Source organism: Mastigoproctus giganteus, chromosome 11, assembly GCF_048544385.1.
Source record: "Mastigoproctus giganteus isolate SK-2022 chromosome 11, ASM4854438v1, whole genome shotgun sequence".
Classification (NCBI taxonomy): Eukaryota; Metazoa; Arthropoda; class Arachnida; order Uropygi; family Thelyphonidae; genus Mastigoproctus; species Mastigoproctus giganteus.
Genome location: NC_143585.1, coordinates 151,385,490 through 151,410,473, shown reverse-complemented (window position 1 = coordinate 151,410,473; position 24,984 = coordinate 151,385,490). Strand labels below are relative to the sequence as shown.

The window sequence follows — 24,984 nt, the reverse complement described above, 5'->3', positions numbered from 1 at the left end:
AGAGGATCTTGTAGTCGTAGTTTGAATTTGTGTTGTAGAAGTACCAGGACGCAGTAATTTCGTTTTGTTGAAAACTTAAGTAGAGAATTGCTGCAAGGGCTTGAAAGTATGCAGCGTTTTCAATAAAAAACTGATTCATTACCTTCAGAATCAATCACTAAATTCCGTCAACTATTTCTTTAATCAGAATAATTGATGCAGTGATATAATATATGAAACCACATTTCTTCTTTACCAACAAGGGCGTAAATTAGTGTTGATGGGGCTTAATTGGAATAACTTAGAGTTTATGGATCTGTGTCCTGTTAAGAGATAGGTGGTGGTGGTTAACTTTGGACAGAACCAGCGGTTTAAATTTTTTTGAAAATGTGACTTGCTAGATAAATGAGCGTGTAACCTGTTCTGTAGTAATAGTAACCCAAAGAGTTTGCCAGATGTTTACTAGTTCGTTTGCCAGATGTCAAGGGAGTCTGAGAGCCAATTTGGTATGGTTGCTAAAGGTTGGAGGACGTTCGGCAATGCGGTGGAGGACTAAACGTTTAGAGTTTTCTCCATTTGAAAACTGCAACGAAAATTTGCAAATATTAAAACATCAATTTAAAAAGAGTCACAAACTTTTTTTAATATAATATGAAAATAGCCTTCATGTTTGGCGAATTTAAAGTCATAATTTTCAAGAGTTGGTCTCGGGCTTCAATTGACTTGGATCGAAGTCCTACTGAATTGTGAAAATGTGATTCATTCTCACAGAGATTGGGAACCATTGGTGTATTACTAAGTGAATTAGATTTCTCAGTTGAATATGGATGCAAATTGTTTTATAAAGCTCACCATCACATAGGTTTACTTTTGTTATTTGAGTTACATAAGGAAACGAACGAATGAATAGTCGTTCATTGAAATTTCCAGTCCATTAACCAATCTAGTAATAGAGAGCAAACCATGAGATTTGTTTAAGGAGACTACGGAAACCCTAATCAAAGAAAGGCCTTGGCTAGCTCTCGGGTCGACCGAGACCCATAAAGATACCCCCCTCCTCCCCTCTCCGTACAGCAGTGAGAAGTGCTTATGCTCACTATTAATAACTATGTAACTCTCTTATGGTATGAAATCTATGATTTTCACGTGACGCACGTTCATTTGTGTTTTTTGGTAGGTTTATGAATTATTCTTTTATAGACGTTTATATCTATACAAAATTTTACCAAACTCTAGACAGGTAGTGATGAGATATTTCTAAAAATGTCCAACTTCCTTAACTTTTGCAAATGATGTGTAGTTTATCTAGCTAACATTACTTTTCGGAACAAGTTAAGATTTCATAATTCCTTTTTTTGTGGATTAAATCGAACTATTTTTAATGTTTGCAGGGCTGAAGAAGATCATCATAGACAGCCAGACACCGTGTTGTCCTATTTGTGGGATCGGAATACATCTCTCGGAACTTTCTCCTCATTTCGAGCTGGAAGTGGAGCGACTAATAGAGATCAGCAAGTAAGACGTCGTTCCTTTGTTTGCTGCTAGAAATTTTTGTGTTATCAAACCGATTAAAGCGTGTAAAATATTTCTCGATCACCACTACAAACCAGTACTGCTAGTCCAGTTGTAGAGAAAAAGAATCGCAGTCCATTCTGATTGGCAGTCACGCGATGCATACGCAGTACCCTAGCAGAATAAAATAAGCGCTTAAAAAGGTCACCATTTGTAAACAAAATTTATGCTTTTTATTTAACTTATTATAATCAAGCTTTTTCAAATTCGACGTTCATCAATCTTATTTCAATGATCTCGTCCAAATCTTCGTTTGAAATGTAATTTCATTTAATTATTAACCGAAATTACATTTCAGTTTACCTCTCATTTTCATTTAACATATTTTTATAACCCCAGTTATTCCAAACCACAATGCTTTACACCAGAGTTCTTACCCAGTGTGAACATTTTTCAGTTCTGTTTATTTTACCACAACTCAGGAGACATGCGCTGTTGTTGTACAATGCACGTATCAGGACCAACACTTCTAAAGTGCGAAACTCTTAGCTTTTGTACTCATCCTTAAAGTGCACAAATCCTCCACTCTACTGCACTACTCTGTCACATCCTTGCAAGGCTAAAGTGGCTTTTCTTTGGGGCTCTTTATCTTCAAAGAACTTGAGATGTCATGCCAAGGATTAAAAACAACAAAAGGTGTTTCTTGCATGAAACCTGTTGGGCTTGTTTCTTGGGTTAAACCCAGGTTCACCAGCGAAGGTTTTTCTTCCTGGATGGACTCGGAAGTCGGCAGCAAAGTACGACTTACGGAAATGTTCTAAAGCGTCGAGACGCACGTTAAACAAGCTTTTAGAGAGAGAGGTTACCCAGAGTAAACAGATGAACCCAGTGACCACGCAGGTCCGCCTTCGCTGTGTCCAACGACCCAGAATTAGCTATGAACAAAACTGGTAATGAACGGGTTTAAATCTCCTCCAGTCGTGATTTGTAAAGGCCACTCACACTTCCTGTTCATCTAAACAACTTCCAATTCATGACGCATGTTAAGAATGCAGCATGCCGTGACAATGCTTTGTATTGCCCCTCCACCCCACAAGCAATTTTCTTCCTTCCTATCTAACATTGCCCTCGTGGGTAGAACAGTTCACTGAATCACCGTCCTCCCCCACACCGAATGAATAAGACCAGAGTTCGAATCTCGTCGAGGAATTTTTATGGGCCTTTTTTCACAGCGTGGCTGAGTTAGTCGGTCTCAGGCAAGGTAGCGCGGTTTTTCTTCCATCAAACAGGCAAATCGACCACAGAACACACGCGATTTATAGACATTATATACTGCGCAATATGGCCTAAGTTGCTGATGCGCTTAAACTCATACAACAACAAATATATTAAAAATTACAACAGAAACTTTCAAGCACATAAAAATAACTTGCACTAAATACGGGGAATTGGATTAAATCAATCAACTGGCCAATTTTGCGGGGTTTATTCTTTTATCGTCTGATAAAAAAACAAACAAAAAAAACTAGCCTGCAAACTGTTTCTGAATGTAGGATGCGCACCTACTGCAAGTTTTATCGTGGTGGTGGTATCACAATAATGGCATATGCACTGAAAGTTCACATTATGCTGTTTTATTATTATTAATAATAATAAAAAACACGGAGTCACCAGTAATTGCTTTTAAACTTTCTTTTAGGTGTCTTGCTCAGCCGTCTCGAGAGGGATCACCACACAGACCGGTAAGTCAAAATTTTGTTCCTTCTTTGTGACTGTTTAATTTCTTGAAATTTAAATTCAAAATTTAAAATTTGATGTGGTAAAAAGTTCTATTTCAGGATGGCGATGCCAGCTATACCACACACCGGGTCCTATACCTCTAAAGATTTGGAAAAAGACAAAAAAAAAAAAAAAAAAAAAAAAAATACTGAAATGTCATAGCAAAAGAAAAAAAGGTGCTTCTTTTTAAAATGAATCTAAATTTACGAGGGGTGGAGGGGGGGGTCAAAAAAGATTTGCATTCAACCAGAAGTGACAAAGAGGTATTTTTTTTGATACCTTGAAAACGCTATAGCAACTACATACAAATTTTGGTTTCCATCTGACAATTCGTTTTTTTCTTTGCAGCGCTGAATGAAGTGAAGTGTCCCAATGGATAAAGAAGAATGCAGATCAGTGAAAGAGTGTTGCAAAATTGAGGCATTAATCCAGAAGATCGGCGTATTAGCCGCAAAGAATTAGCTGCAGAGCTCCATAGTGTGGGGTGGCTGTGGAGAACATCAACCATCGACAGTTGCATATGAGTGAAGTGTCTGCTAGATGGGTTCCCAGAATTCTGACCCCTTACCAGAAGAAGGAAAGGGTACGATGTGCATATGAAATGTTTTCGATGTGCAGGAAAAGAAGAGGAGTTTTTTCCACGGATGAAACTTGGATCCATCGCTATGATCTCGAAACTAAACAAACATCAAAACAATGGAAGCAACAGAATCACCAGCCTCCAAAAAAGGCAATGTGATGCTGTCCGTTTTTTGGGATCAGCAATTGCGTAATACTAGCAGATTACCTTCAAAACGGCTGTACTGTGACGGCGGAGTATTATTTCGACCACACCTCATAAAGTTACCTGCTGCTATAAAAGAAAAAAAGATGGGAAAAGGTGTGCCCCTGCTCCACGATAATGCTCCTGCGCATTCCTCGCATGTTTCAGTGAGGTGTGCGTACGAATGAGGGTTTGAAATATTGCCCGCTTATTCTTCCGACCTTGCACCCTCGGATTTCTTCCTCCTTCCTGTCCTGAAGTCCTTACTTCTTCGAAAACTATTTGCTGCTGATGATGAGATGATTTCTGCTGCTGAGTCGTAGTTAGGGCAGTCAGAGGGCCTTTACAAAATTGGATTGCGGAAGTATATTGAGAGGTGGAAAAATGTGTCATTTTGTCTGGTGATTATTTTGAAAAGTGTAATGCATCGTGTTTGTATCAACCTTCTATCACAACTATTTCTGAACGAATACAAATCTTTTTTGAACTCCCCCCGCTCCGTATTTCAATGGTTTCATTTCAATTTGCTACTAAAAGTTTTGAGTAGTGTTGCCAGTTTATAAGGCGGTTCTGTACTATCACAAAAATATGCAAATGTGATACATTCGCGACTAAATGATATAAAAAGAGTACAGTACAGTGCAGTCAGGACCGCTTTATTTAATGAGCAGCGGGCAGCTTTCCAGGGACGGACCACTGATTCCTGGCGAACGCGTCGCTATCAAGCTATTTTCGGAGTTATATCAGGAAGTCCTGTTTCACTCGTACACCGCCTGGGAGCTCACACAGAACACCTTTTATCACCAGTTTGTCTTGGATTCACTAAACTGAGATCATCTGCAATCTGGTGAAGAACCAGTAGGTCCCGAAAGAAACTGCATTTCCAGAGCCACATCTTTTAAATACAGTAAATGGCAGATTAGCTGTTTGGTGACGCCATTTGTCTGAATGCAGTGTCTAGGCAACTCGTGGTACAGGAATTTACCCTGTTGTGAATACGAAGACCATTGCAATATTCACTACAATTTAAAATCTGCTGACCGAAAAAACATAAGTGGTCTGAACAGTCAAGCGTTTTTGCGTGTATATAGAAATACCTTCCGGTTTCTTTCGATAATCCTCCATTATATTTGTATATCATTCCTTTGGAAAATTACCACTCGATTTCAGATGTAATAACCAATTTTCACACGAGTATTTGAACTTTAACAATGGCCGAGACTGGTTCTCCCTGTGCTTGGATAATGGGAAAGATTTTTGAATTTCAGAACCCTCCAGATCCTTGTATATCCATACAAGGATCTCTCCAGTAGGGAAGCTGGAAGACAACTTTCGAAACTAATTTACGGGCCCCCTAGACAGTTTTCTTCTTTGTCTGAGTTCGGCCCTGAATGTAAATGCAATCCCAGAAGAAACTGTCGAAATCATAAGCTATGGTTGTCTAATAGCATCTGATCCTTAAAACACATTCTACAATTTTACCACGAACTGTGAATTATCTGAAACTAACGAATTCTTTATAATATGAACTCCAACGAAAAGTTTCTGGACGAGATATTTTCTACTTGTTAATGTTTTTAAACGATTTTAGTTCCTTTCATTTATTGTGATTCATCATTTTAACTTGCAATAATAAATTGAACTTCGCGTGTTAATCTAACGGCATTAAAGTTTCCCTTCCAGATTTTCTCTTCTCCCACGAGCTTCGCTTCTAAGAAAGATGGTTTACTGTGTGCAGAGAAGGGGAAGCTAGAATCCCGATGGGAGGTAAGTGGGCGTAGTTAAATCTTGAATTTCTGCTTCATTTATTAGAATTACAGTAGTTCCGGCCTTTCCTACCAGCGGACACACACACACACGAGGAAAACTTGCACACCCTAAATGGGATACCATGCAACAGTAGCAATCCCTATGGTCAAAAGACAACCGCATGGAATGGACTATGTTGTTGACTTTAACACGACAATACTCTATACCATCTTTCATGCAGAATATGGGCATTTACAATAAGGAGTTTATTTCTAAAAATGCCGAATTTTGGCGTTTGGACATACTGATGGCTTTGGAATTTTGACTGGAAAGTTTGAATGTAAGCCAAAGAGGAAATGGAGCAATCTTTAATTAAAGATTAGAAGACTACGAAAAATATTGACTCCAAACCTATTAAAACCTTTTGTATTTTAATGCCGTGTCGGACTGGGGTAGTCCTGCGATGATTCTTCTCCCTCCCAAAAGATCAATACTTTCTAAGAAAGTATTTGAATACTAACGAAAACCCTGCATGTACTAATCCTGCCTTACCTAGGGGATTTACAAATATGAAAGGTTTTAAAAGCCGGATAGAGATCATTGTCATAAGCGAGGAGGGTGGGGAAAGACCATGGACTATTTCCTCCGAACGGAACAGTGGCTGCCCTTAAGACACTGAAATGGTCGACTGCGTCATCTGAATCAATGAACGCAACTTCTGCCAGGTACAGCAGCTGAAGTTCTCAACAAGGGTAGCTGCCTTTGACAGCAACCGCCCTTCGTCACTGTCTCCCAACTAATTATTTCTTAATCTTAAGTAGTTTTACTATTCAAACTTTCTTTCTTTTCTCCAATACTTCTTAATGATAACTGAAAATTTTCATGGTGTTTATTTCTACTTTCAGACGTACCAGAGGGTTAAATGCAACAGGCAAAACCGATTGAGTGGTGAGTATTTGATTTTAACCACTTTTCAGTGTTTAACTTTCTCAGTGGGTTTAGGACCCTAATTTTAAGCTGTTATTTCTATTTGCGCAGAAGCTGTGTTAAACTTGGTATTCTAGGATTGTTAGAAAACAAGGGACAAAATTAGAAAGAGTACAAGAATTATGCTTTCATATCAATAAAACAAATATTTTTAGTTTACATCTTGGCGTTTATGGAACATTGAACAACGTACAGCTTGCTATTTTTGATATGTTTTCGGCCGAGGGAGGTCATGAGAGAAAACAAAATTTCAGTTTTCTGTAGTTCAACTTATTATGTAACCGCTTATTGGTTGAAACTAAATACGTCGAAATACTTTAATTCTGAGCATAAATAAAGGAAAAGAATGACGCATATAAGTTCAATATACCAAGATCGCGTGTGAAAGGCATAGAGCCGTCGTTCAGCTCGACGGTGAATGTGTCATTATGGCAATCATTTGATTGCCAAAATTTTTTGCCAGATTTGATTGCCATCGAACTCAAAGGAGTTGAGTTCGATGGCAATCGATGGCTCAGCAATGGAACCGGATTAGTGGTGTTACTTCTTGATTCATCTTCAAGGAATAGCACCATTTCGCGTCATATTCTTTGGGCATGCATGTGTAAAAGTAAAGATCGAGAATTAAATAATTTTCATTCCATCAAGAAATCGCCCATCTACAACAAACCCGTGAGGCTTCTGATTAATCAGTTGGTGTAAAAGATGGAATAACAAAGCCCAATTAACACGGCTCTTCACTGACACTCTTATAATTACACGACACATTCAGAGTTTACGTTCTGATCCTTTTGTTTTTTTCTTCCTTCTCCACAGCACGTGCATGCGTAGGTAAGCGGAAAAAGTCCCCGGAAGAAGCGATGTCCGAAGGAGGTGACGAGAGAATTAACGGCATATCTCAAGAAGTGAACGTGCGGATTGTCCCAGGTGTCAGAAAGGTGAGTGGTCTCCTTAATGCGTCCCTATTAATCTAGAGATAAGGGCACGGGGAGGAGAGGGGGGAGGGTTGCAGAACCTGTTTTCCTTACTCCCACCGCCGACACGTTTTGTGGCCATTCTCTCGCGTTCAGCCGCGTTTTTATTTGGGAGTGGCTCGTGCTACGCGACGAGCAAGTTTGAACTGCTGCAGCGATAACACAGCTCGGGGAGAGACGATAAGACCGCTGCCTTCAGGTCATTTGTTCGGTGTGAGGGATGGAGAGCGGAGGAACGGCTAAGCGAGAGGGTAATTTACGGAGATGCAGTTGTAATACAAAGGCGACCTCTTTGTATCGTTGCGGCAGAATAATTTGGACCGGACAGGAACATGAACGCGACTCTTGCCGGAACAGTCAGTTGTTGTCAGAGTATAATGTCCCCAGCGCACTCATAAGGGCGCATCACTGCCTCCTCCCCGCCACAGTGCTCAGAAAAGAGACTCTTTGGGGGCTGCACTCCGACTTTGCAGCAATTTTATGAAAAAGGCCTAAGTTCACTCTTAGCACGAGGATTCTCCGAACTTTTAAGAATCCATCGAAACACACCAAATCAGAGTGATGGTAAAAAAATTCCTGTGGGATTGATTCCCGTCTGAATTCTGAATATTTGAATAACTTCTCGAATATTAAACTTTTAAACCGCTTCCAACGCATAATTATTTAAAATGCACTGTCGGGTTACAGCAGTAGTACATTTTCTGAGGGGGACCAAGAATTCGCTCTATCCGAGATCTTTAATTATTTTGTTGCACCTTTAGGAAATATGCAAGGGCAACGACGAAATCTCACTCAAGTCCCCCCTGTGGGCGGAATGAGCAGCAGCCTTGAAAGAAAGGTGCCGGGGATTCAAGAATAGAAGTAATGGTAGGGTATTAAGAGCAGAGCGACTAAAGGCCATATTGCTCCGTATATACTGTCAGTAACTTGCGTGTGGTCTTTGGTGATTTTCTGCATGCTGGACGAAAAACCCGAGTTTCCTGGAGAAAAACCATGCTACCCTCACCCGAGACCGACTAACTGGGTCCCGTTGTGAAAAATGCCCATAAAAATCTCCGCGTCATCGACGGGACTCGAACCCAGGTTTTTTACATCCGGTGTGCGGAGGACGGCAATCCTACCAACTGTGCTACCCACAAGGGCGGGGTTGTAAGAACTGCCAGGAGTCATGGTGAAACAATAAATCCACGGGCTGTGTTGGGGTAACTAAGAGTAAGAACGGACGCATGTATATTTTCATGCACACCAATGCTACGAGTATAGTAAATAAATTTGAGGTGCTGGTTAAGACATCAAAGGCAGATCTTGTTGGAATATAAGAGACGTGGTGTCACTCAGATATAAGCAGTGCAGAATTGGAATTTGGAGAGTACAATGCGTACTCTCCAAACTCCTGAGGAACGGTCTGTTACTTAAGAAACAAAATCTAAGAAAGTGCATCCAGTTGATATGGATGGCCAGTGCAATGTTGGGTCAGTTTGGTGTGACGTAAGCACCGAGAAAGAAAAAATGAGAGTAGGTGTGTGTTATAGGCCTAATGAATCTGATGAGTACAATGAACAATTATACAGAGAAATAGAATGGGCCAGTAAATCAGAGTCTTATAATGGGGGATTTTAACTTCCCAGCTGTAGACTGGAACTTGTGGGTTTGTCACTCGCACACTAGCAAGACTTTTATGGATTTATTGGAGGATTGTTTTCTACAGCAACACGTTCGAGGGGCAACCAGAGGGAGTAATACTCTTGATCTGATTATCAATAGTGATTCTTCATGTATTGAGAAGCTGCAGATAAAGAACCACTAGGAGGCAGTGATCACAATGTGCTGAAGTGGGATTTACTTAAAGATGTAACTGCCATCAGGGGTAAAGAGAAGGGGTTTTGGTTTTCGTAAAAGTGACTACAGTGGTCTCCGACAGTTTTTAAATTCTGTACAGTGGGATCAACTGATGACATTACCAAAGTTGAATTCTAAATGGGAAGTCTTCAGGGATTTAATCTTGGAAGCTATCCGGCTTTTCATTCCAACTAAGAAATACTGTTCATAGTTCAGGCCTAAATGGATGTCAGCCGAATTAATGAGGCTCGTGGCAGAGAAGAAAAATGCATGGGGTGCATATAAATTATCAGGCAACACAGAAGCCTATGGCAGATATAAACTAGTCTGTAATCAAGTCACAAAGGAGGTTAGGCAGGCGAAGGCAGATTACGAGAAATAACTGGCAAAGATAACAGGAAAGACTTCTTCGCTTATGTCAACACGAGAAGGAAGGAGATGAATCAAAATGGTCTACTCGATATCGATGGTTTGATTGTTGATGATCGTGCTCAGGTTGCTGATAAACTGAATGAATATTCTTCCTTCAAACATATGGAATTATTTAAGGAAGGGGATGCTTTATCAAGCGCTAACAGGGAGCTAAATGATTGTAATAACTGAGAGGAAAGGGGAAAGGAATTATTGGAATGGATGGGATCTATCCAGTTAAGGGAGGCAGCGAAAGAAATAAGCAAACCGTTAGCAATAATTACGAGAGCATCTTTAGATTCAGGGGCGGGCTCCGGACTGGAGATGCAGGAATGTATTCCACAATTCACAAAGGGGATCAAAGGGTGACAAGTAATTACAGTAGTTTAACTTCTGTTAGAGGGAAAATAATTGAGTCACAGGTAAGAGATGTAATGTAGGATCATGTAGCCAAGGCCGCAGTTATACATTTCATCATGACATTTATGAAAGCATATCAATGTCCAAGTTTGCAGATGATACAAAGGTTGGCAGAGTTGCTATACTACAACAGGATCTAGAAAAGTTAGGTAGATGGGCTGAGAAATAGTAATTGAATTTTAACATTGATAAATGCAAAGTACTGCATATGGGTAGCAGCGATCCCTGAATAACGTACCGACTGTGAGTTACTACACTGAATGTAGTGGAAAATGAAAATCAATTTGGGGTAATTGTGCAGAGATATGAAGTTCTCTGAGCATTGCAGGCAGGCTGCCATGAAAAGTAACAACTGGTGCATACAGAAGTTCTGTCGTGAGTACCAAGGCCAAAGCTAAAAGTCTGCCGTCCATTAAACAAACAAAAGGACGGTGTTAAAAAACAAAAACCTGTCATATTGGGACCAAATAACTTGTATTCCTATATATATTTAGGTCCATAAATTTCTTGTGTTCTCTGGTCGATTTTCCTGTTTTGCTGGACGAAAAACTCAAGCATCCTGTGACGGGAACCTTGTTAATCACACTTCAGACCTACTAACTCAGTCACAGAGTGAAAAAAAAGCTCTCACATCATTGATTCTGTCAATGACGTGAACATTGATTGACGTGACATGAATGATGTGACAAGAAACCGAGAGTTTTCCACCGGTTATGGGGAGGACGGTGATTATAACAACGACTTCCCCGGTTATAATCTATTGATACTCGCGCAGACAGAAGGATAGGATATTCAACTTTATCGAATTTGCTGCTGTATTAAATATCTCACACGAGATATTTTTGCTGTTTATAAGCCGTCATGACCAACAATAAGGCCACAGGAATTCAAAAGATAGAGAGAGAGAATACAAGAACAGCACAGTATTTAGCGATTCCGCAGACTCGAACCACGGTCATTCAAAGCGAGTGTATACTGCTGTACCCTCGCGCTTAACGACTACGGCTGCCTTAAAACGAGCTCAGAGCAGAGCGCGGCTTTGATCCACGGTGTTGGGGGGAAGGAAGGGTAGGCGGATATACTGAGGCCCCACGGCCTCAGTGCAGTGGGGCCTCAGTGTATCCACCTTAGCTGCTTAAGTTCATACTCTAGTAACGCAAACCTTCACATTTAAAGCGTACTTTTCTTCTAATTCCAGCATTTCAATTAACCCCTTTGTTCTCACAAACAAATGCCGAATTATTTGCGAATTGCAGAAAGCAGTTTATAATTTGACACGGCAGTGCACTCGTGCAACAGAGTAACGCATAATGTAGTTTTGCTTAACAAATTCTACGTTTGAGTACTTTAAGGTAAATAAATTATACATCATTTAACATTTATAAGGTTTTTTTTCACACGGATTAACAACCCCAAATGAAACCAGTAAATATAAGTTTGCTGGAGTAGGAAACCTTAGAGATAGAAATAAACGGAAACCTGTTGCCATGACGCAGTTACTGCTAGGGCCATTTTATTACAGAGGCTGCGCTCGTAATACTCTGTTCTTTTCGATAACAAATTAAGAATTTTATTCAGTGATAAAGTGAGGGGTGGATTACATGAAGTGTTATATTCTGCAGAGGGAAAACTTGGAATCAGAAGATGAGACAGTTGACGTAGACGGCCAGATCACGGAAGACTTTGCGTGGTCAGTAACGTCCAGAATGAGGACACTGGTCCAATTACAAAGAAATCTTGCAGGTGAGTCTTTCTTTACAGATCTCGTTTTGCACGTGCCGTTATTTTACGAACTAATCTAAAGACAAATCAAGCCTTGTTCTTAAAGTAGTCTAAGAAAACATCTTTGGTTTCATATCCCTGCAATGCAGCGATAACAGCTTGCTGTTTTACAGTAGAGAGAAAACAGCAGGCGGCTCAACGTCACTTACTGGTTTTCGATAGTGGAATGGGAAGCCATGTGCGTGAACTTGAGCTGCCTGTTTTATGCCCCCTACTAATCGACATGTAGCGATTAATGTCTATTTCTAAACTTATAAAAAGCCATGTCTAACGCGATCTATTATTTTTTGTTTGGTTTGTCTTGAAGACGCTTCTTACAATATGTTTGAATTATGACTCCTTGTATTAACAAGAAACTGAGCAAATAAATATCATTTTTATGAAATGTTGCTAATTATAGACGGATAATTATAATTAAATTCGTTGTTCAGCTTTGGTGTACATAATTTTGAGCGTTATTTATATATAAAGTTCTCTGCTGAAATCTGCAGAAACCCTGGACCCTCAAGAGCCACTTGCTAATGTCATCGTCGATGTTTTCACATCATTTTAAAGTCTAATGAGAGAGAGACCCAAAAACTTCTTGAGGTACTTTTGACTTTACCGAGCGTAAATAAAGACGTATCAAGCCATCATGTTTTGGTGGATAACAGCGAAAGAAAACTGTTCTTTCGGAAAAGTCTTTGGGTATAATTAACACAATGACTTCGAGGCCCCTTGGATCCACCCTTAGGGGTAAACTGAAAACGCTTTCTCCAGAAATATAAGAACTTGAACTGCCTTTTCACAAAGCGGTAGATATTCTTGCTCCAAGTCAAACCAAAACTTATTCAGAGACTTAATCTTGAACAAAATTTTTAATTCACAATCACCCGAAATAGTCATCGTTTTGTTTTTAAATATTTCAATAAAAAGAAAGAAAAAACTAAAATAATGGTGATAGCTGTATAATTCAAAAAGAGAAAAAGAATCGAAGGTTCGCAAACGATCGATTGGGAAACGCTTGGCAAAATCAGCACAGGCAAATCAGGGTTTTTTTGACAGATTTCTAGCCCACTTTTGACAGGGTTCTAGCCCACTGTCAAACGAATCCAACTCACTGAAATGAAACTATTATTATTATTAGGGGTCTATAATTTGCACATTGCCTTTCATGGTAGACACTCACACGAGAAAGATTTAATTTGCTTCTGATTTTACTGTTTGATGCACCAGATTCATTATCTTCTATTATTTTAGCTTTTAATAAAGAAAGAATTCCAGATTTCTTTCTTGTTAGAAACAGCACTACGTTAACAGGGGACGTTCTTTTTACATCTCAATAATGCGGAAAGTTCCACGAACAACTGCAACCGAACAGCACGGCTGGACGAAAACAGGTGAGCGGCGGTGGTATCACGGTTTGGGCGGATGTTTTCGCGGGCATTACTGGTTCCCCCCTCATCCCCATTGACCCTCACCGACAGATCCTACCCCGGCATTGTTTCCGACCAAGTTTTGTCCTAAACGGTGACGGTGTATCTAGATGGGACTGGACTCTTTCAACAAGACAGCATCCCGTGTCATCACAAAGCCCGCATTGTGCAGGAGTGGTTCGAGGATCATGCCCAATCATTTGGTGTGTTTGGTTCATATCAAGCAATCAGACTTCGCAAGGAAAACGAATGATGCCTCAGCGTTGCACTGTCAGCGTTTGTAAGGAATTTTCCGCTAACTATTCTCTGGAGAAGATATGACAATAGAAACTTCGTCATCACTCTGATGCAGTGGAAAAAGTTCGCTGTTTCTTTGCGGGACGCAAGAAATACGCTGTTTTCTTGTGGTATAAGCTGCTTCAGAGAAAAGTCTCGCTCCCGGCGTTCTTAAGGAAGAGGGGGAACTACTTTCGTTGGGTGATTATTTTGTGGGATACTTCATTCTTCGCATGCCTTGTTTGATGTGGCAGTACTCCACACACCTCCTAGGAGAACGAAGTTCACCCTGTGACCTTTGATCCTCTATTATGAACTGCAGCAGATCTATCTTCTAGCTTCGTTTAAACTGGACGTCGAATATGGAAAAAGGTGTTGGACATCACTCGCTGATCAGTAACTGTTCTCTTCTGAAATCCCACAAATCCCTGAAACATGCATTTTGCTTTTAAGTTATTCTAAAGGGTTGCGGAAAAAACTTGTATTTATTCAAACTGCCCTCTTCCACTACACCAAATAGAAGTTTGTTCCAACAATCAACAACTCTAAATCTGAAAGGAATTTTGGCAAATCTATCCAGCAAAAACCATCCTTCTTTAATTTACATTCATGTCCACCTTGTGTGCGTCAAAGTCAAATTAATAATTCTTCAGAATCTCTTGTATTAATAAGTAACGGAGTAAATGTGTTTATTTCAGAATCCTTCCCAAGAAAATACGGCAATGGAGAGGACGAAAACCAGGAAGTTAACGTAGATGGTGATGACAACGTAACATACGGACAACCTCAGTATCCTTTTGGTACCATCACCTCTATTACGACACACAAATCTATTTATTCGGACCCATCGACACACACAAATCCACCCACACAAGGAAACATTTTATAAAGTATTGTATAATATATAAAATCAATATAATTAACTATTGGCATTAAGTCAATAGTTCATTGAATCCTACGAGACAGTTATAAGAATGACTTTTTGCAGTTATTATGGAACTAGTCTTCGTATGTTATCTTCTTAACCTTCGTAACAGCTACACAGAAGCTGACGTCATATCCTGCTCAACTGAAGACAACATAGATAAGAAAGATAAAGAAGAATTCAGAAGAATGCAAGTCATGTAAGTAGCTTTTCTTTGAGGAGGGAGGGGATTCAAATGTAGTTTACGTTCTTTTAAAATGTCAACCCAGGCTGCTCTGGGAGCTAAGGGGAACTTATCCGCTGTTAGGTAGCTGTATCTAATAATGCGGCCATTCGGTGTATACGCTATGCTTCGCGTCTCAGAAACTGGATAAAACCCAAACGTGCGTGGGCTCATTTTTGGCCTCAGCCACGATCCTCCTGGGAATACTATCGGAATACTTTTTGTCAATTTTCATCAGATATTTCGCTCAACTTCTGAGAAGGAGTCAACAGCGTTTCTAGAGAATTTCAAATTGCACGTAGTATGGAATTGTCCCAAAATGCCACTGTAGAACAGGAGGAATCTGACAATGTGTTTTTGACATTGAGTACGCGCGTCGCTTTGACATCTGTGGTGTTTCACCGATTTTTACAGCTGCTCAATGCTGTCTGACGGTGAGTCCAAACATTTTATCGTGGAGTGTAGGCAGAACAGCATTTTCAAAGTTCTTTTAGCTGAAGCTGCAACTAAATTTGTTTAATTTCGGAAGTGGTATCAACTGTATCATAGTGCCCGTGTGAAAAATCAATTTTATTATAGTCGATGTCAAATTAAATTGCCATTATTCAATATAAAATGCCGACCTTTCTTTTTTTTATTGTTTTTTTCCAGTACGGACTCGTCCACGCTGCAACGTTCTGCGGACTCCTCTAAATGGACAGTTAATGGAGGTAAGTAAAAACAAGTATCTGTTACTTTTCTCACTGCTGTGAAATAATTCGTGATGAGGTTCAGTTTATTGAGTCCCTTTGCAAACTTCAGTTTGCATTTTATTGTTTACAGATATGCGAAATGATGTTAAGCACCAATAGAATTGTAGTTAGGCAAGTTAATGATATCTAGAGGATTGTGGTGTCGTTTATGGGTTGAGAAACCACAAGAAAGTTTTTTGCTCTTTATCTGAATTTCTTGTGGGTCATAGATGCCAAGAAATATATTAGAAGGAGGGTTGTTACATAAGAAAAGTAGGGATAAAAATGGAGAGCAAAGAAAAGCCAAAGAGTGCGGTGGATCATGAATGGATGTTTTACGGGTTCAGAAGAGCTTCTCCCATGGTGCGTTATGGAAGCATCTGCAGAAAATCAGGCAGCATCAGGTTATTTATCGTGGTACAAGGTGCAGACGAAGAACAAAAATGAGGTCGATGTGGTCTGTGTCAATGGTCGTCACGTTTGAATGACTATATACTACTATACAATCAATCCATAAGCGGGCTCTGAAGCTATTTCCATGGTGCCTTCAGTAATTACTCGACAATTCGAATTCTGCTGCTTCTGGATAATTTCAACAGAAGCCAAAGACGAGGGCGCACATTTCGAATGAAGCAAATCTTCAATGAAATAGAAATCAGTGAGGATTGGGTTGCTTTAGTTTGCCACGAGGTACTAATACTGCAAGCCAAGAGGCGTCCGTGCGTCATATTCCCATAACGAGTGTTCTGAGGCCATTCTGCCTGTTGGATGGCTGAAAAACCCTACACCTGCCTGAAACCACCTCAACAGGCTTCTGACTTCATGTACCCCGTCGAGGAGGCCATCCACTGTCCTGCCACGCACATTATTAAAACGGGGATAGTCATCTTTTTCAGAATGCTATGGACAACCAATCTTCAGATGAGAATTTCCATTTCAGTTTTCGAAAATGTAGCTTAACATACGCTTAACATACCAGTCGATCGCTAAAACATCGGAGTTAAAGCGATGGACTGGTAGCATTTAAATACAACCTGCCAAAATTGTTTTCATGCCAACCACTAGTATCGATCATATTTAAATCGACTTATTTTTTAATGACTTAAACAAATTAATTGCGTATATTTTAAATACGAAGCACTACATTTAAATTATTTCTGCAGGCAGCACCAACGCAGAAGGACAGGAAGTGACCAGCACTTGTGCAAATAGCACAGATCACAGGTAAGAGATTTTATTTCAATTTGAAACTGAAGTCTTCTATTTCATTTTATTAAGCAAATAGCGACTTTATATATCTGTTATTCCGAATTTTATAAAAAAAATATTATTGTACTATTTTACCAGTTACATCTGCCGCTAGTTCGCTACTTGGAAATCAGTATTTTCACACGCATAATCTTAAAAAGGCATCCAATATGCATTTTTAAGTTTTAAGTGTAAGAATTAAAATGGAGATTTGGACGCTTCACTCAAAATTTCTCATTCCGCCATTTTGTTAACCCCACTTTGCTACGAATGTAAATACAGTAAAACCTCGCTTTAACTGAGTACACGAGGGGAATGCCTGTCCCTGAATCCAACTGTCCCTCTCGAAATAAATACATGGAGCTGACGAAGTTACCATAACTGTGAAATAATATCGCGTGTTGTAATATTACATTTAATCAGAGTAAAGTAAAAGAGCTTTACATTTTGCAGTGTCGTTGAGTGACAGTAGAACCACTGAAGAGCTCTCTCAAATGCCTCGTTGGAGGTTCAGATGACTCCCTATTGGCGTCTTATGCTTAACAAGCTGATGGAAGGTTATTATAAGAAGAAAACCGTGGCTTTCTGCTTTGTTATGAAAATAGTTTAACTGATGGAAATCATCAGACTGAGGTGTTACGTTGACGGGCCCTCAGGAACGAAACAGACCCTGTCCGTTATCTCTGAAGTCCCTTAAAGAGATCGTTACTTCCAGCTGTCTTTTTCCCGGTTAAAGCTTCTCTTTATCAAGTTTATGAACATGCTTATGATTCACTAATAAACTTTTCTTTACGTTTACCTCCAATCATTCATAATCTACTTTATCTCTACTCTTAACGGATGATAAAAACTAGAAAAGGTTTATCGAAATGATAACTGTTAAGCGAACCTTCTAATATTAAACTATATTGCATTACAAAAAATATTTGAAATCTCCTGAAATTCTTGCTTGATAACAAAACGCTTAATCTCCACGTGTAAAATATGGCTGTTTCTTTACAGAGATTTCGATGGCGATCAGAATGCTGGGTCAGTGAAAGACAACGTTGAGGTGCAAAAGGAACAACTTGAGGACAACATCAAATGTCTAATATGCATGGTGAGTATTTTTCTCTTTATAAGGGGATTCAAAAATTAAGGGAGAGCAAAAGCATGTTTCTCGGCCTCTCCCAATTATGTATTCGTTCGCCTTCTGTTATCTGTGATGGAAAGATAAACGCTCATTTGAGGAAAAGGTATTCTGCACCTTCTCAAGAAATGTCACGTGTTAAAGCATTAAATATACTTGAGTCCCGCGTTCAAAGTCCCTCCCACCTTTCATATAGATTTCAAAAGTATTGGGACACCACTCTGACACGAGCGAAGGAGGCAGGTCGAATGGTCGCCTGCAAGCTGGGGCAAGATTAAAAATTCCCAAGGCAACACCACACACAGGGACGTATCCTCGCATGTGCGCATAGTTTCCAGTGAATACAGACCCAAGAGTAAAGCAGGAGATCATTAGGTATAAGAGCGACCACTTGGTTTAGGTTTGCTGATCTCTTTTGCGTACTAACGTATTAAATCCTGGATGCGCCACTGCACACATACAGCTATCATAAGTTGCGCTGTGGAGTTCGCAAGGTTTCAGAGAGTTGCGGACTGTGATCTAGGCGTCATACAATCGCTTGAATCGTTCGAATTCAGTAACCAACGCTGAGAAACGATGGAAAAAGAAAGAGGGTGCAATACTCAAGGAATCCAAGGACACTAAGAGCGACGGGATCAGCGATCCCTTAAAAAGATCGCCAGTTCTCTGTCGTTGGTTATATCCTTTTAACAGCCTGATCTTTCTTAGGAAGCTGCACCTCCAAAGCCCAACAAAGCTAGCAAACGCCACACACTGCTTGAAGTAGTGTGTCAATCATCGCTGTTTGTCTGAGCGATGGAGTAGGCCTCTAGGGCTAAGATCGGTGCAACGCACCAATCAAGTCGGATCTTGATTTGAATTTGGTGAACGCTTATCGGAGTGAATTGCCAAAACAACCAGGTCTGGAGGTTATAATGTATCTGCAACCTCCAGACCTTGCAGTGTCTCTGCTTTATGTGATTTTTATATGTCAGACAACTTTGACTAATTACCCATGTAGAATTACCCAAAAGTTGGTTAAGGACTTTGCCTTTAATTCTGTCTATAGTTAACACTTATCCTGTTGCCTTCTCTCCTTAAAAACACCCTAGAATTAATTAAGAAGGTAGAGAGCTTGAACTGTTGGATATGTACATTTATTTCTTTTAAGCTTGGATGTGGATATCTCTTGAAGCAGTGGCTGATGAATTTAAAGGAACTTTGTCTGTAAAGCCGATGTATGCCCTATGATCAATATTTGGAGGAAGGGAAGGTCGAATCCGCCATGACAATGACTGCATCTAAATTATTAATGATGCTCATCTAGAATTACACAAACATCTAATCAACAATACGCTACAGAAATTCTGTGGGGGGGGGGGAGGATGATGATGGAGGATTGAAGACATGAGGTGAAAGTTTATAGCGGATTTGTCAGTTTCTGGCTAGGGGCCGCTTGTTGTTAATAAAAAAAATGAGGTGGAAGTTTAGGTTTTGAATATTTTCGCTGTGAATATTTCTTGGTAATTCATGCTTAATAAATCTGCCAAACACTGAGATTTTCTGCCATGGTAAAGTTTCCCGAGGACTTCGGATCTGATATCTTCCTTCGTATGTCCCAATTACCGATCAGAAACGGTGTTTTTGAACCGCTGGATTTGAGAGCAGTTCTCTTCCTTGTTGACTTTCGTTTGCCATAAAAGTTGGAGTTTCAATTTCTTTTCCGAAAAAGACGTACGGTTTAAACGCTTCTCTCTTCCAGTGGAGCTATGACTCGGGATTCACTGGAGTATTTTAACTCTTGTCACCTTAAGTGAGAAACAAGAGGTATCTTGTTGTAATCTTATTGCGAAGATTAATTTAATCTAGATTAACGCTTCCAATTTTTCGCACCATCAAACGTTTTTGATTCTCGCTTGGAAAGTTATAATTCATCGCTAAACCACAACCAAAATCGTTGTGGTTCAGTACACGCATATTTTGTCGTGAGCAATTTTGAGTTTTGTGCATTTTTATATTTATTTATCATAATTTTTTTTTTCATTTGCATTGTGAGTAAGGAATTCGTTGAGTCTGTGCAGGCGCAAGCATGTGTATATATATGTGAGGACGAATGGATATTCCGGTTGACTAAACTTGTTTTTTTTTCTTTTCTTTCGTTCCCTCCTTCTTTTAGGAACCTTTCATCAAACCTGTTGTATCGGTCTGCTGCTGGCACGTGCACTGTGAGGGATGTTGGCTCAAGACACTGGTAAGGGTATTTTCTAACAGCGAGACTATTATTATTCACTTTTCATTCGATTTGGAAGAATCGGCCACATTTATTTTTCGAGAAAAGTAAACGTGACTGTTCTTCCAAAAAAAACCACGGGTCATGATTCTTAAGCAACGTTTATTTATTGACAATCTCGAGTGCTGAAGTTATCTGTTAATCTGAAGAAACAAATCGATATGTGACGGAAAGGTTCAACTTTGCATCGACGGTGAGACCCAAGTCTGCCTGCTAAGAGGGTGTGTGTGTGTACAGAATTCGAATTTCATTCATGAGTGTAATTCGAATTCTTTTATTTATAATAAAAGTGAACGTAATTTAGTCCGTAGGCGGACTAAGCTGCAAACCAAAATATTCTATTAAAAACCACTGAAAACAAAAGGACGAAGATAAGTTTTTCAAAAAATAAATACTTAATAGGGTTTGGATGGTAAGACTACTGACCACAAGCCGTTCACGTCGAGAAAATTAAAAGAAATAATAATATCAATGCAGATTATAATTGGTTGATGTCCTCTGATTTTCTACGAAGAACTAGGTTGGAAATATGTTTTTCATTTTAAGACGTAGAATTTTAATCATGAAATTCAACAGCGCACAGCTTAAGCACCATGGAAGTTGTCGGGCCCACTGAGAAACAAGAGACACTGAACAAGTAACAATAACTTTCAAGAGGGAATGATCGGACATCTTTGACTTAAGAGAGACGATTTCGTGGGAAGGGGAAAAACTGCAAACAGAAACTCAGAAGGAAAGGAGAGAGAGATTGCTAAAGACAAAAATTAGTTGATAATAAAGGATTCAGTAAAACATCTGAGACAGGAAAAGGCCTGAGTTCGAATCCCCCGTCAATGACTCAAGGAATTTTTATCGGTCCTTTTACAACGTGGCTGAGTTAGTCGATCTCGGAAGAGGGTTTTTATTCCAAGAAACTCGTTTTTTTCGTTTGGCAAACAAAAAACAATTGCAGAACACACGCAATTTACAGACATTTTATATGCGACACAATATGGCCTAAGTTGCTGATGCGTCTAAAACGCTACAACAACCAACCACACAGCTCCAGGTTTGGAAATCTCAAAACGTCATTGCAGAAACGTCCGTGAACAAGAAAAGATAAAAAGCATTGTTCAGTATGTTTCATAAAAGATCAAATTTTGTGGTCATCCTAAGACCAGTTCCTACCCTTCATCCAGGATCAATAAGCCTACAGTACATCAAAGATAAAGAAGATAAGCTTTTATTTCCAGTCATTTTACTAGGAATCTTATGGAATTCTGTAGTTTATTCCTAGAACAGGATTGAGTATTATTAATACCACGGAAAAGGTGCAGCTTGAGGGTTTAATCACACATGACAAGATATCTTGAACTAATCCTGCCGCCATTACAACAGACTTGTTGTACAATAATTATTTTATATTTAAATAATTTGAATTTATTTTGCTATTATTCATCTTCTGAGTCTCGAATATTAATTTCCCTTTTCTGTTTGTTCGTTTTAGGGTACCAAAAAACTTTGTCCTCAATGCAACATGATTACTTCGCCGAGAGACCTCAGGAGGATTTTTCTGTAACTTATCGGTGTTTCAGCTTACAGAAAATCTACTTCTAATTCTTGCCGTAACCCGGATAGCATCTTGATCTTCAAACCGAACTCCAACTTCGAAGAAAAACGAGGATGGCGGACTCTGTTCAATGCTCATCAAATTTTCAACGATGCTTTCGGGTTTTTCCCTGATTCTGTACAATGTTTCATGTGTGAATTATACTGTTATAGAACTTCTGTAGATAAGAGGACTTTGTCCGTTTCAAGTTTACATTTCTCCCCAAAATAGGTTTATGTTTGATGTGTGGGAGAAACTCACAGATTTCATCCGAATGTTGATAAGATAATGTTTCAACAGCAATAACAACACCCGATCTAGTACATATTCAGTATTTCAGAATCATCACCAAAACCTGTACATTATCAGTGCAAGGTTTAGATCATAAAATATCGCGATCATATGGCGCTTCCTTACCATATTTCACTTTCCTCCACGATTATTCTGTTGAGAATTTCAAAACATTATATCGGGGCAAGGATGTATTCGTAGTAACGTACTAAGCGGCTCGCTGCAAAAACAGCTTGCAGGAAGAGGAAGGAACGTTAAGGGTGCTGTTTCCATCCCCCTACCCCAATCAGAGATTCGCAGCAGTGCAGCTCGACGCTATTCATAGTTCTCTCTTCGACTGTCAATGGACAGCCATTCCTATTCACTGCGCACCATGACCAAACACACTGTATATCCAGTATGCCTGATGACAACATTCTTCGGTACATTAACGAAGTGTACCGAAGAATGCTGAAAATGGTTACTTCGTCAAATTTCGGCAAACCATCAGGTTATTATCTGAATTATGCCGTGGGCCGTCCCTATTGAAAACAGGGAGATCCCAGTAGTTTTCCTCGGACCATTTTCCCGAAAGTTATCGATTCTTCCCTCACCCACCAACTCTCAGTTAACAGAAGGAAAAGACCGACAGCCACAATAGCCTACATAGATTCTTTACGTAAGGAAAGCGTCAATTGATCTACAGACTAATTGCGGAGAATTAATATCGCAGTATACGTCAAGTTCTCCGCTATACTAGTCAAATTTCGTAAAGATCTTAACCTTAATCTCTTAACCTCGGAAGAATCATTCTGATATACCATGCACTTAACTGAACGAGAAGTGTTTCATCTACAGTGGTTAAAAAAAAAAAAAACACTTTCTGAAAGTTCTTCTGTTTATCAAGTCACTGAGATTTTCAGTTATTTTGTTGTGTGAACGCTGCATTAACAGAAGTAGTGAGAACAGGCAAGTGGGGTTTCTTTAGAATCAAATTCAAAAGAAACGACATTAAAATTTGATTTTCAGGTGGTTTCTTTTGAATTTGATTCTAAAGCATTTCTGAAAAGTTCAGTGAGAGTATATAATGGTCTAAAATATATCCGAAATAATATATATTCATTGTACTGTGGACCAATGTTGACAAATCCAATGCAGTTATTCCAGTGTTCCCAATACTTTCACTAATGCAGCGAATATGGCTGAAAGATGAATTCTTTGTGTCAGCTGGTTGCCATTTTTTAATTGGATGTCATGCTTAAAGAGTTTACATCAGCATTATCATTTTTTAACCTAGGAAATTCTATTTTAATTCGCCTTTCTTTGCAGAAAATCTCCACAACTAGGTCGTATTCAATCCCCCCCCCAATTAAAGGGGGTGCATGGAACCTCAAGAAGTATCAAACAACCACTACTCAAAATGTAAAAGTTCTTTCCGTTCCTGGATTCGACTTTCTTTGGAGGGAGGGAGGGAGGGAGGTGAACGGATGTTAGAAATACTTCTATTAATCTATGTTAAACTGGGATGAGAGTATTCCGTTACAAATATAATCGGTTAACCTCGATAATCTCTGTTTTATACATCATTTAACATTATTGGTGCGTCGGCAGAATATTATGGTGGATTAACTGGAATTTCTGAAAATGTGCTGTTATTCCTGTCTGTGGGGGATTCAACAAGATTACCGAGACAACAAAGAAGCCCGGAATTTTGTAATAATATTTATTTAATATAATCTCTACTAAGTGTAAATTTCGCCCGATCCCGAATGTTATCAGTTTTGTCCAATCCGGGCCCGTGCAGACTTCTAGAATGCGTAATCAGATTTTTTATTAGTGGGGGGAGCGATTAGATTACGGTGGGCCCGAGAAGAACTCGTTTTCAGAACATTTAAAGGCGCGATTATTTGTGTTCCAACGGTGTCCTTGTAGGTTCCATGCAAAACTTCTTGAAGTGTATATTAGGATAAATCTCACAGATAGATTCAAAGAATCTATCTGATTGGTCCTTAGATCTGGAGATTTTCTGGTAAAGACGAATAATTCGGAATATTTGATTCTGTGTTTGTTGATCAGAATATTTTGTATTAAAATGAATAAATTGGACAAATTAATTTCAGCACTGGTGATGATCGTGTACAAAGGACTGTTATTTAATGTGACGCTGAAATGCGAAAGGAACAAAAATGTCGAGTGATTCTAAATATTTCCATAGTTACCCACTTAATGCACGCGCACTTTTGTTCTCCCCTTACAAAAGAAGCTTTAAAGGAAGCTATTTGTTGATATGTGACGTTGTTTATCGGACGACGACTCAACTGTTTCGTTTAAGCGAAGGCTTATCAAGTATTTTTTGTAGAGAACTCAATTCTTTCTGTGTATATTGTACATTGGTTAATTCAAGCCACGTTGACCTGTTTAAGTGAAGAAAAAAGCGGCCTCATCGGATGTGTTGTAATCCTGTGGGCTGAATGTTATGTATAGTAATGTGTACACCCTTGTATTTAACAGTTCTCAGTGTTCCAATAAATTAATCAAGGACTCCTTGTTAGGACTGGATGTTGTTCATTCCCAAAAACACACAGTTAAAGCGGCACTGACAGGCTCGTGTAAATTTCCAGCAGTAAACCACAGAACTTTTAATTAAACTTTATAGCATTCAACTCGGTATACTGTGATGTGCAGTAACTGTAGCACTCACTTCTAACAAAATGG

At 39.3% G+C, this 24,984-nt stretch overlaps 1 protein-coding gene across 2 annotated transcripts in view; it reads left to right on the top strand.

Annotated features, from left to right (window-relative positions):
- LOC150078516 (E3 ubiquitin-protein ligase Rnf220-like) overlaps positions 1 to 22,890 on the top strand; it is an 88,536-nt gene extending 65,646 nt beyond the window's left edge. The window contains exons 3-15 of one of the 2 annotated variants that reach the window (XM_090384782.1): positions 1,371 to 1,494; positions 3,191 to 3,233; positions 5,717 to 5,800; positions 6,688 to 6,730; positions 7,586 to 7,707; positions 12,036 to 12,156; positions 14,585 to 14,675; positions 14,924 to 15,010; positions 15,686 to 15,744; positions 16,929 to 16,989; positions 18,016 to 18,112; positions 20,298 to 20,372; positions 21,898 to 22,890. In XM_090384782.1, coding sequence (XP_090240908.1) covers positions 1,371 to 1,494; positions 3,191 to 3,233; positions 5,717 to 5,800; positions 6,688 to 6,730; positions 7,586 to 7,707; positions 12,036 to 12,156; positions 14,585 to 14,675; positions 14,924 to 15,010; positions 15,686 to 15,744; positions 16,929 to 16,989; positions 18,016 to 18,112; positions 20,298 to 20,372; positions 21,898 to 21,969 — 1,079 coding nt within the window. In that variant the 3' untranslated portion in view covers positions 21,970 to 22,890. Of the gene's footprint in view, positions 1 to 1,370; positions 1,495 to 3,190; positions 3,234 to 5,704; positions 5,801 to 6,687; positions 6,731 to 7,585; positions 7,708 to 12,035; positions 12,157 to 14,584; positions 14,676 to 14,923; positions 15,011 to 15,685; positions 15,745 to 16,928; positions 16,990 to 18,015; positions 18,113 to 20,297; positions 20,373 to 21,897 lie in introns of both variants that reach the window. The other variant, XM_090384781.1, reaches the window with a different exon arrangement.
- Positions 22,891 to 24,984: the final 2,094 nt, after the last annotated feature.